The 13,381-nt window shown below is 46.1% G+C and overlaps 1 protein-coding gene across 1 annotated transcript in view; it reads right to left on the bottom strand.

Annotated features, from left to right (window-relative positions):
- LOC132395789 (uncharacterized) overlaps nucleotides 1–13,381 on the bottom strand; it is a 34,962-nt gene that overhangs the window by 1,758 nt on the left and 19,823 nt on the right. The window contains exons 4-6 of the mRNA XM_059972828.1: nucleotides 11,868–11,975; nucleotides 9,452–9,481; nucleotides 586–783 (exon numbers count right to left, since the gene is read on the bottom strand). Coding sequence (XP_059828811.1) covers nucleotides 586–783; nucleotides 9,452–9,481; nucleotides 11,868–11,975 — 336 coding nt within the window. The remainder of the gene's footprint in view (nucleotides 1–585; nucleotides 784–9,451; nucleotides 9,482–11,867; nucleotides 11,976–13,381) is intronic.

The following is a 13,381-nucleotide window of genomic DNA, read 5'->3' as shown; positions in this document are numbered from 1 at the left end:
GTAGAGCGGTGAATGGCGGGCTTTACATTCCCCTTCATACACGAGCATCGTGGCACTGGATTTCTTAGGGTTATCCTTGGCTAATGTGAAAATAAACCGGCCTCTGTCCTACCTCTAAATTCCACACCACTGTACACCTTCCTTTACCAGTCCATGACAACCTTTAAACTCATCAGTGCCACCCCTCACCCAGAACCGGCCTCTCTGACTGGAATATGCTTTTGCTGAAATTTACAAAGTATCCCCTTAAAATTCTCATTCTCTCTCTCTCGCTCTCTATTTCTCTCTGTCCCTCCCTCTGTCTGTCTGTCTGTCTCTCTCCCTCTATGTCTCCACATTCACCTCTCTCTCCCTCGCTTTCACTCTTGCTCGCTCCTGCTCCCTCTGTCTCTATATACCTTCTGATAGCTCTCTCTTTCCCAATGGCCTCTCTCAGAACAGGTACTTCGTTAGATATCTCTGTTTCTATCTTTCTGTCTTTCTCTTCTATCTCCATCCCTAAATCTAGTATTTAATCTCTCTCTCTGTCTGCCCTTCACTCTCTGTGTCAGTGTGCCCAGCCCTGACTCCAGGTTCATGTGCTACCTTGGGCTGAGGCTGCGGTTGCTACCGGTGTGAGCATACTGTAATCATTGTTCTTCTCTGTCTTCTGCAGGCTCTGGTAGGTGGGATTGACAGTCTGTTTATCTTGGCTGGGCCCAGGCTTCTCCTCCTCTTGCTGTGGGTTGTCTTCGGCACCAAGGTCAGACATTCCCACGTGCGAGTAGATTCCTTCCTCTGTAACTGTGGGAAGAAAAGGCAGGGATGGATCGGGAGGTGGTAACTCAAGATATACATCTTGTTTCCCTGGTCCTTCAACCTACTCTGAGAGCAATCTAAGCCCCTCCCTCACAGCCCTGCATTTTTCAATGATCCGCGTGCCTAACAGTCTCATAAATGTTCCAAATGTATCTGCCTCTACCACAGCCCCTGCCATTGAATTCCACACACCCACCACTCTGTGTGAAAAACTACCTCTGCCATCACGCCAATGCTTCCCTCGAAAATTATAACCCCTTTTCTGCTCTGGGAGAAAGTTCAAAATTTGAATTAAGTTTAATATCAAACTACATATATGTCACCAAATACAACAGTATTTTCTTGCAGGCATTCAGAGTAGAACAATGAAATGCAATAGGATCAGTGGAAAACTCTGCAGAAACAGGCTGACAAGCAACTAACGTGCAAACAAATACAAATATAAATAAATAACTGGATGGATAAGTGGATAGATAGATAGATAGATAGATAGATAGATAGATAGATAGATAGATAGACCGACAGACAGACAGATACATGGATGACTGGATGGATGGATAGACAGATAGACAGATACTTGGACAGATAGGTACATGGATAGATACATGCATACATGCCAAGAGCATGAGTTATAGGGTCCAGGAAACTGTCTATAGTTTGTGGTATCAGTTTTGAGTTGAAATGAATAAAGTTATCCACACCAATACAGGAGCCTGATGTCGAAAGGGTAATAACTGTTCCTGAACTTGGTGGTGTGGGACCTAAGACACCTTCCTATGCTTCCTGCCTGATGGTAGTGACAAGAAGAGAGCATGGCCTGTATAGCATGGCATGGCCTGAAAGTCTCTGGCTATCCACTCGATCTACGCCTCTGATCACCTGCTACACCTTAATCAAGATACCTAGTGCTGTAATATCATTTTGTTACTGCACTGTCTGCCTCAAAGCCTTCCTCTCCTCCGTAGGGAAGAAAGTTGCTCTTCATTTTATTAGGAAATGGGCAACCTCTTGTTTTTTAAAGCAGCGGTTCTCTGGTTCTTGTTTTTCAACAGTGTTGCTTTTCTTTCTGTGGCAGTTTCCAGTGGGAGCTTTTAGAAAAGGCCTTTTGCAAGATGGGTACTGTCTCAGGATTACACTAATTTCTCTTCAGTCCCTTCTCACCCTTGTAAACAGTAGCAGAATTAACTCTTCCAATGCTACATCAACAACTGTATTGGGGCTGTTCCTGCACCTATGCCGAGTTTGCGATTTCATCAACTTTGCCTCTAACTTCCACCCTGCTCTCAAATTTACCTGATCTGTTCCTGACACCTCTCTCCCCTTTCTCAATCTCACAGTCTCTATCTCTGGCACTTTTAAGAATGCCATTCTCTTCTCTCAGTCACATTTCCACCACATCTGCTCTCAGGTTGAGGCTTTTCAATCCAGAAAACTGAGATGTCCTCCTCCTTTGAAGAAAAAGGTTTCCCTTCCTCCACCACCAACGCTGCCCTCAATCACAGATCTTCCATTTTCCACACGTTTGCCCTTAGCCCATCCTCCCACTGCCACACCAGGGATTGAGTCCAGCACATAATTCTCCATAACTTCTGTCATCTCCAATGAGATCCCATCACTGAGCACATCTTTCCACTTTCTGCAGGGATCCCTTGTCCACTTGTCCCTCCCCACTCAGCCTCAGAACAGAGGGATGTCCAATAGAATAGAAATGAGGAAGAATTTCTTTAGCCATAGGGCAGTCCATTGTTATTTTATTTCAGTAATATTTGAGTAATATTGTAGCTGTAATGTTTGATTAAGCATTCTTTGTTGTTTACATAAGTCACTGTGGGTTATGTGTAAAAGTATGTGAGTGGCATACGTCATCATGCCACCACATCACATGTGTGCACCTCACTAAGAGTAGAAATGAAGAGGGTACACACCACCTGCAGATCATGTTTTCCCTTCAATTTGTTTTACATTTTGGAGTTATAAAACATAACAGTGGTGACAAGTAAGTTTTAAAACAAACCCAAGGCAACTACCTAGCTTTGATGTACAGCGCATTTTTTCTTTGCTAGAGGAGAGAGACAGTTGAGTTAAAATAAAGGATGAAAATGGAAACAATTGATGGGTTCATAAATAGCATGTATTGGATAATAATAATAATTTTAAAAAAGCAGAATGGCTGTCTGCATTGGAGATTTAGTCATGTTCAATTGCATGATGGATAACTGGATATTGTACACTGAACAAATTGAGCAGAATTTTGAGGCAAACAAAATAGTTAATGAGAAATGAGTGCAAGCTTTACTGAGTGCAATTGGTGGAAGAGTGTATAGTTTCTGTTTAGAAGTTTAACTGCTTCAATCAAGCCAGCCAAAGTTAGCCTTGCTGGTATTGTGAAAGCAATGCGGGAACATTTAGAAGTGAAACCAATGTTGATTCAGAATGCTTTAGGTTTCATAAGCAGAAAGAAGGGAAGTCTATTTTGCCTTATGTGGTTGAACTTTAAAAATTGTCTCAGCGTTGTCATTTCAGTGATTGGTACTAAGAGATAATTTAGTTTGTGGAATCTTACAAAAGAGCATTAAAAATAGCTCCTAACAGAAGTGCAACTCATACTTAAAAGAGAAGTTGAATTTGCTGTTTCATGGAAACAGCAGACAGATGCAATTGAGTTGCAGGCAGGAATGAACATGAGTGTGAGCAAAATTGCTACATCTAAACAGAAACCAGACTAACCAATCGTGTTACTAATCGTGTTCCCATTGTGGTAGGGGGTAACATACACCGGACCAATGCAGCTTTCAAGGTGGAACTTGCAGAAAAAACAACACATATGAAGAGCATGCCTGGCACAGGGAAGAGAAAAATATAAAAAGTCAAGTTGCAGTTTCAAACACAGCACTAATCTGCATGCTGATTTTAAAAGATCTGATAATGGTGAGAGTGGCACAGGACTGAGAATCCTTGAGATTTACAGTGTGAAATCCAACAATAGACAAGTAATATGGCTTACACCAGAAATGGACGGCAAATTAATTAAAATAGAATTGGACACTGTCTTGGCTGTTCCAGTCATTCCACAAAATGAGTTTGAACGGCATTTCAAAGATACTGAACTGAGGTCTGGAGATATCTAACTAAGAAGTCGTACTGGAGAAAAGATAACTCCTGTGGGAATGACATTCATCACAGTGAAATACAATCACCACCATGCCATATTGGGTTGTATGTGGTAAAAACAGGAAGATCAGCATTGTGGGGCTGTGATTGGCTGAGACAACTACAACTTGATTGGAGATCCATCGACCAGTTGCATGCCACATTCCTTGCAATAGAGTCAACTGAAAGTGAGTTAAGGAAGGTACTGAATGATGCCACAGCAGTGTTCAAGGATGGCACTGCAAAACTCAAACATTTCAGAGCAAAATAGCATTAAATAAAAATGCCACACCATGTTTTACAAAGTCTGTTCAGGTCCTTATACCATTTGTGACAAGGTAGCCAGTGAGCTAGGTTGCATGGAGGCTGTAGCAATTCATTCCAAGGTTGAGAGGATATCTTTGCAAGCAGTTCTGGAGTGAAACCCTTCAGCAAAGTGGACTTAGCCAAGGTCTACCTACAGATGGAGATAAAAGAGTCCAAAGTGTTTCTCACCATAAACACTCACAAAGGGCTTTATAGCTAAAATTGGCTGATTTTTGGAGCAGCATTGGCACTTGCGCTCTGGCCAAAAGCTATAACTTTTGCCACAGGTCTGCCCAGGCATTTGGTATTACCTGGATTCCATCATTGTTACTGGTAAGGATGACAAGGAACTTCTCCAAACTCTTAAGACACTGTTAAAAAGGTTAGATTATGTGCTCAGAGCATAACACAACAAGTGTGAATTATTTAAACCAATCATCACTTACTGTAGCCACACTATTGACGTACAAGTTCTTGCACAAGTGTGCTGAGAAAATTCAAGCAGTGTGGATGCCTCTAGGCCAAAGGAAGTGTCACAATTGTGGTCCTTTTCAGGGATCTGTCAGTTACTATAACAGGTTCCTGTTAAACCTGGCTACTGTGCTTCACCCCTTGAACTCATTTCTACAGATCAGGAAGAAATGGCAGTGGAAAGAATAGTGTGAGGTGGTTTTCCAAAAGGTAAAGGGAATGATGATATTAGACACTGTACTCACACAGTGAAGCTTACTCGTGATACCTCTCCTTACTGCATTTACTCATGGTTTACTCATGCCTCATGTTCAGAGCAACGGAAGTGAACTTTGCATCACGCTCTCTAACTGCTGTAGATAAAAATCATGCATAGCTTGACAGAGAGGCCTTGAATCTGGTTTGGGGTGTAAAACATTTCAACCAGTATTTGTATGGGAGAGAGTTCACCCTCATTATTGATCATCAACCACTAGTGTCTATTTTCAATTCACTGTTCCACTAACAGCAGCAGCATGAATGTAGAGATGGGCCCTGTTTCTTGGAGGACACAATTACAAGATCGAATTCGTGATGGTGACTAATCACGGAAAAGCCGATGGATTCTCCCATTTGTCCTTGGAAAAGGAAATGCCTGAAGCATTTACAAAGGACACTCGACGTATTCTCCCTAATGCAAATTGAATGCCTCCCTATTGCGGCAGAAATGATCCAAAGAGAAACCGGAAAAGGCCCCACACTGTCCCAGGTCCACATGGAAATCCAAAATGGCTGGAAGAGGCGGCAGAGATTCCAGTTTCCCCATTTTTAACAGCACTGGGTTGAACTTGCCCTTGACAGGGGATGCCTTTTGCCTTTTGTGGGATTGAGAGTTATTATAGCAACCAAGCTGAGAGCTAAAGTGTTAGAGGAGTGACATGCCAGTCATCTAGGTGTGGCCAAAGTGCAAGTGTTGGCTCGAAGCTTTTGTCTGGTGGTCTGATAGGTCAGCAGATCCAGCAGCACTTCCTGATGCCAGCACGTCCAGAAGATGCCAAGAACAGTATCTCTCCATGCCTGGGAATGGCCTGCATTACCCTGGCAGAGAATTCACGTGAACTTTGCCAAACCATTCATGTGGGCACATTTCAAGATGGAAGCAGATGTAGCTACAAAGTGGCTGGAACTGCTCCCAAAAGTCTTCGCTCCAGCCTCACACACTGTTGAAGTGTTGAGCAGCTTCTTGTCAAGGACTGGTGTTCCAAAACACTTAGTCAGTGACAATGAACCACAGTTTGTTGTGGAACAGCTTCAGTCGTTCCTGAAAATGAATACAATAAAGCGTATTATGTCTGTCCCATACCACCCAGCTACAAGTGGGCTGGTCGGCAGGTTTGTCCAGTCTAAAGAACAATGTCAGTGGAACACACTACACTGATGCTGAATCAGAAGCTGGCTAATTTCCCCCTCGCATATCGCAATGCCACACACTCCACAACCAACAATTCAGCAGCTGGGCTGTTCCTGGGTTGTCCTTTGTGCTCACACTTGAATCTCCTCAAGCCCATTCTCTGAAGGAGTCTACAGAGCATCAGCTGCGACAGACTGAGGGCTCCTCAAACAAGGAGGTTCACTGTTTCACTCCTGGACAAGCTGTTCTGACGAGGGACTACAGAGGTGATCAAACATGGGTAGCTGGAAAGATTAAGGACAGAACTGGATCACTCTCCTACAGAGTGAAGATTGTGTCTGATATCATCTGAGGATCACATGGATCAGTTGAGGAGAGAAAGGTCAATTGTTAGAGGGGAAAGTTCTCCAGATCTGTCAGAACCACCTCCCGCAGTTCCAGAGTCAAATCCTACAACCACCAGAGAGGAGGCCCCAGAAGCTGGGATTGTTCCACAGCCTCATATCTCACCTCCCGAGCAGAGTGAACCCCCTCCCTGGTCAGGAACGACATTATCCCACAAGAGTAAGAAATCCTCCACAGCGATTAAATCTTTAGGCCTGAATGGGACAACGTACTATGCTGCGGATGTCTGTATAAGAGCTGTATTGTGCGATATTATGTGTATATAGTTGAGATGCATTCTCTACTGAGTTGGAGTTTATTGCTATTAACGTTTGATTAAGCTTTCTTTGTTGTTTACGTAATTCATTACGGGTTATATGTAGAAGTATGTGAATGGCACACATCACACCACCATGCCAAGTGTATGTACCTCGCTGAAAGTAAGAGTGGAGACCCTACACATTACCCTGGCTCCATGTTTTCCTTTTGTGGTGAACTCTGTGCCTGTCTGGACACGCCCCCTGCTGACTGCTCCTGTGGCTCCGCCCACAGGCCCCTGTATAAAGGCGATCTGAGGCCTGACGCTCGGCCTCAGTCTCCAGGACATAGTATGATGGACACTCACTCCTGGTTCCTTCTGCCAGTCAATAAAAGCCGATATCTCGCCTTACGATTAGTTTTATGTTTTGAGCTACAAACATACCAGTGAATCTGTGGAGGTCATTGCCACATTCGGCTGTGGAGGCCAAGACATGGAATATATTTAAAGTGGAGCTTGATTAGGAAGGGTGTCAAAGACTGTGGGGAGAAGGCCAGAGAATGTTGAGAGGGAAAATAAGTCAGCCATGATGGAACAGGGGAGCAGACTCAGTGGGCAAAATGGCCCAATTCTGCTCCTAATGTCTTATGGTGAACTGCCCCCACCAGCACAAACCTAATCCCCACAACCACCTAGATCACCTCTCACCAAGGTGGATTTTTTATTTTTCCAATTGTGTCCTTTCTTTAAAAGGAAGTATATATTTATTTATTTTTATATATATATTTATTCTTATGGCTTTTGGGGATCAGCAAATCCTGTGGTCAATGCTGAGCATCAAGACCCAAGGGTCGGTTCAGAAGTTCAGAGCCTACAGACATTCTTGGGATTAGAGGACTGGTGTGTGGGTGGAAGTGAGGAAAGCGGCTTGTTTTGTTGCTTGCTGTCGCTCTACCAAACATTGTGTGTAAGCTATACTGGCACTGGATGTGTGGCCACACTCGTCCTCAGCTGTGTCGGTCCTGTACGTGTTGATGTACACATGATAAGTAAACTGCAATATAATTGATGTCTTTCTTCTGAGTGTTGCAAATATATCCCATGTGCCTGTGATGCAGATGCCACAGTAGCGTAGAGGTTAGCACGATGCTGTTACAGCTCAGAGCATCAGAGTTCAGAGTTCAATCCTGAAGTAAAGAGTTTGTACACCCTATGTAACGTGTGACTTTCTTCCGGGTGCTCCGGTTTCCTCCCACAGTCCAAAGACATACTGGTTAGTGGGTTAATTGGTTGTTGTGAATTGTCCTGTGATTAGGCAAGGGTTAAATCGGGGGTAGCTCAGCTCGAAGGGCCAGAGGTGCCTGTACTGCTTTAAATTAATTAATTATGCTGAAAGTAAGATTTCATTGCATACATGTAACTGTACACAGGACAATAAACTCTTAACACCCTTTCCTTACTTAGGGAGGCCAGTAATGCAGAGATGTGATCTCAGTAACTGGGGCATGGCCACAGCACACTGATGCTCACACCCCCGTCAGCCCTCTGCAATCTGCAGTGGGACGCTCAGGTCAGTCTGGCTCCCTGATCTCTGCAGTCTCACTCTGTAAGGATAACATGTTTTCTTTTAGTTTTTCTTCAAAAGTTTCACATTCTCCACTTTTACCAATTCCTTGCTACTCACAAATTCAATATGTTTCCATGACATGTATTATCTCATGATAAAGAAAAGGCCATTCAGTCTACTTGTTGCAGTACAAACTCAATATTCAGTTCCAGTACAAACTCAATTAATTCTGGGCACATATTTATCACATAATTCTCACATTAGGACAGATTACAGCAGGTGATACCCTGCTGAGCCCAACCTCTTTGGGATGTGTTCAAGTTCAGTTTATTGTCATACAACCATTACCATTTATACAGCAAAACGAAACAACATTCCTCTGGAACAAGGTGCACAACACAGTACATACAACTCACACACAGCACAACACAGTACATACAACTCAAATACAGCACAACACAGTACATATAACACACACAACACACAACAGTACATAGAACTCACACAACAGTATATATAACTCACTCACACACAACACAACACAGTACATATAACTCACACAAAATACTACACAAAATAATATCCACAAGAAAATTAACAAATAATCAGGAGCATTAAAGACACAAGTTAAACAGTTCAATACAACTGCAGCTTTCTGCATGACGAGACCTGGGTGGCGCAGGGAGCTGAGTCGTCTCATGGCCTGGGGGAAGAAGCTGTTTGCCATTCTGATCCTAATGGTAGAAGGTGAAATAGATTGTGGGATGAATGGGTGATGGGGGGAGGGAGAATCACTGACAATAGTAAGGGCTCTGTGTACTGAGAGATACCTGTGTAAATTAGAGCAAAAGAGATCCTAGAGAGAACAGACAGGCAGGACAGAGGTGGGTTGAGCCCAGAGATCAGGGACTGGAAGGCAACCGCTCTTACCACTGTCCCTCTGTGGTACCCTGGGTGTCTGGGCTGCTCTAGCAAGGGTAATTCTGCTGCAGTGCAGGGGTATCGTCAGACGAGAGGTAGGGGATGTAGGACACACACAGGGATGGAGAAATGGGCAGGCAGAACCCTGACACACACATTGGGGGAGTGGTTACTGAAGGTGAAGAGGCAAGAGTAATCCCCTTACCTTTGGTATTCTTTCCTGTAGCCTTCTGACCTGGATCAGGAGAGACAGAGGGGCAGTTAACGCCCACAGCCGAGGCAAGTATGTTTCCCTCCCTCCGACCATCTACCTCACTCCGACCCACTTGAACACTGCACATTGTGAGAATCACACCCTCCTTCCACCAAGTTCACCTATAACCCTCGCTCTTCAACTAAATCACACTGTGGCTCTCATTCCTCACCTACCTCTCTGTGACACTCACTGACCAAGTTTGAGTTTACCCCAGTCAGCATTCTCCTGGATTGAGACACTCCCCCATCCCTGAATTATCCAAAAACATTTCCATATCCAGCTGGTGAAGTGGGATTCAAACTCATGCCTCCAGTTATTGTGCCCAGGCACCAATGACTGATTCCTTTACTCAGCTCTACCCCTCCCAACACTGCTGCCCCTCTCATCATCATCACCCCTCCCATCACTGCTACACCTCTCAACACCACTACCCCTCTCAACACCCCTCCCATCACCACTACCTTTCCCTTCACCTCTACCCCTCTCAACACTACTACCCCTCTCATTACTGCTACCCCTCCCATCATCATCAAACCTCCCATTACCACTCCCCTCCCATCACCGCCACCCCTCCCATCATCGTCAACCCTCCCATCACCGCTACCCCTCCCATCACCCCTCCCCTCCCATCACCGCCAACCCTCCCATCATCGTCAACCCTCCCATCACCATCAACCCTCCCATCACCATCAACCCTCCCATCACCGCCACCCCTCCCATCACCGTCAACCCCTCCCATCACCGTCAATCCCTCCCATCACCGTCAACCCTCCCATCACCGCCACCCCTCCCATCATCATCACCCCTCCCAACATCATCATCCCTCCCAACATCATCACCCCTCCCATCATCACCCCTCCCATCATCAACCCTCCCATCATCATCACGCTTCCAATCATCATCATCCCTCCAATCATCATCAACCCTCTCATCATCGCCAACCCTCCCATCACCGCTACCCCTCCCATCACCGCTACCCCTCCCATCATCAACCCTCCCATCACCACTACCCTTCCCTTCACCATTACCCCTCCCATTACTACTACCCCCATCATCACCCCTCCCATCACCACTACCCCTCCCATCATCATCACCCCCCATCACCGCTACTCCTCTCAACACTACTACCCCTCTCATTACTGCTACCCTTCCCATCATCATCAACCCTCCCATTACCACGCCCCTCCCATCACCACCACCCCTCCCATCACCGCTACCCCTCCCATCACCACTCCCCTCGCATCACCGCTACCCCTCCCATCACCACTCCCCTCCCATCACTGCCACCCCTCCCACCACCGTCAACCCTCCCATCACCGCTACCCCTCCCATCATCATCAACCCTCCCATCATCACCCCTCCCATCATCAACCCTCCAATCATCCACCCCTCAATCATCATCACCCCTCCCATCAGCATCACCCCTCCCATCAGCATCATCCCTCCCATCATCACCCCTCCCATCATCACCCCTCCCATCATCACCCCTCCCATCATCATCAGCCCTCCCATCGTCATCAGCCCTCCCATCGTCATCAGCCCTCCCATCGTCATCAGCCCTCCCATCATCAACCCTCCCATCATCAACCTTCCCATCATCATCAACCCTCCCATTACCACACCCCTCCCATCACCACTACCCCTCCCATCACCACTCCCCTCGCATCACCGCTACCCCTCCCATCACTGCCACCCCTCCCACCACCATCAACCCTCCCATCACCGCTACCCCTCCCATCATCATCAACCCTCACATCATCACCCCTCCCATCATCAACTCTCCCATCATCACCCCTCCCATCATCGCCCCTCCCATCATCATCACCCCTCCCATCATCATCACCCCTCCCATCATCACCCCTCCCATCATCATCACCCCTCCCATCATCATCACCCCTCCCATCATCATCACCCCTCCCATCATCAACCCCCCATCATCAACCCTCCCATCATCATCACCCCTCCCATCATCATCATCCCTCCCATCATCATCAACCCTCTCATCATCATCAACCCTCCCATCACCACTACCTCTCCCATCACCGTCAACCCTCCCATCATCACCCCTCCCATCATCATCATCCCTCTCATCATCACTACCCTTCCCTTCACCATTACCCCTCCCATTACCTCTACCCCTCCCATCACCACTACCTTTCCCTTCACCATTACCCCTCCCATCACCACTACCCCTCCCATCACCATCACCTCTATCCCTCCATCAGCTCTATCACTCCATTACCTCTATCCCTCCGTCACCATCACCTCTATCCCTCCGTCACCTTGATCCTTCCGTCACCTCTATCCCTCCGTCACCATCACCTCCACCCCTCTACCATCTCTATCCACGATGCCTGCACGTAACTGGTCTTTCTGTTGCAGTAGTAAAAGGTATATCCCAAGATTCCGAGCCACAGGCACAGTAAGGCGATCTTCATGGCCAGCAGTCCCCTGGAACAGCCGCCCAAGGAGCCTGCAACTCAGAGAAATCATTAGCAGGACTCTGTCCCAACCCCTAGCGGAGCGCTTTGTGCCTTATGTGGCTGTACGTGAGTTTCTTTACATACAACAGTGTCTGTGTGAGAGAGACAAAGTGAACGAGACAGAGGATTGAAGGAGTATTCAGAATAGAGAAAGAGGGATAGAGAATCAAAGAGAGGGAGAGGTGCAGAAAGAGTTTTCTGCTGAGGTGACGAGGGTTTACAAGGACTTTAGTAAGGTCCCTCAAGGCAGCAATGGAAATTGTCTGTTTCGACTAAGCAGTGGCTTGTGCATATTAGGCTGTGTGTAGTGATCAAAGAGGCTTGTCTGTTATTGATGATGTTTTGCAGGGATCTGAGCTGGGACCTCAGCTGTTCATGATGTATATAAACGACCTGGATTAAAGTGTAAGTTTGGTTAGGAAGTTTGTGGGTGACATCAGGAAGGGTGGAGTTGTGGATAGTGTCAAGGACTGGCAAAGAATATAGCATGATATAGGTCACTTGCAGATTTGGTCTGAGAACCTGGTGGAATGTGAAGTGTTGCACTTTGGTAGGGAAAAAGCAAGGAGACAGTAACAGTGTTGATGTGCAAAGAGATCTTGGGGTCTAAGTTCATAGCTCCCTGAAGGAGGTTGCACAGGTTGATAGGGTAGTTTAGAGGGCATATGGCATGCTTGCTTTATTAGTCAAGCCAATAAGATCAAAGTCAGAACATTACGTTGCAGTTTGATAAAACTCCGGAGTATTGCATGCATTTCCTGTTGCCCCACCAAAGGAAGAACGTTGAGGCTTTGGAGAGGGTACAGAAGAGGTCTGCCAGGTTGCTGTCTGGATTAGAGGGCACGTGCTCTAACAAGAGGTTGGACAACCTTGGGTTGTTCCCTCTGGAGGAACAGAAGAGATCTCATCGATTATGAGAGACATAGATAGAGTAGACAGACATTATCTTTTGCCCAGGCTTGAAACATCTAATCCCAAAGGCATGTATGTAAGGAGAGGAGACAATTTCAAAGGAGATGTGAGGAGCAGGTTTTTTTTACACAGTGGTGGTGCTGGAGTGCTCTGCCTGGGCTGGGAGAGGCAGATACATTAGGGTCTTTTAAGAGACATTTAGACAGGCACATGAATGTGAGGAAAATGGAATGGTATGGACACTGTGTAGGCTGAAGGGATTAGCTAGTTGATCTCTAATTTAACTGGTTCAGCACAATGTGGTCAGCTGAGAGACCTCTCCCTGTGCTGTACCGTTCTGTGTTCCAAGTTCCACCAGAGAGAGACAGAGTACATAAGAGATGGAGAAAATGAGAACATTATAGAGAAAGAGAGAGACAGAGACAAAGAGGGAGAGAGACAGACAGACAGAGACAGGGACAGAGTGAGAGAGAGGAAAAGAGAG

Source organism: Hypanus sabinus, chromosome 6 (genome assembly GCF_030144855.1).
Source record: "Hypanus sabinus isolate sHypSab1 chromosome 6, sHypSab1.hap1, whole genome shotgun sequence".
NCBI classification, from domain to species: Eukaryota; Metazoa; Chordata; class Chondrichthyes; order Myliobatiformes; family Dasyatidae; genus Hypanus; species Hypanus sabinus.
Note: the sequence above shows the minus strand (reverse complement) of the source record. Positions and strands in the feature narration are given on the sequence as shown.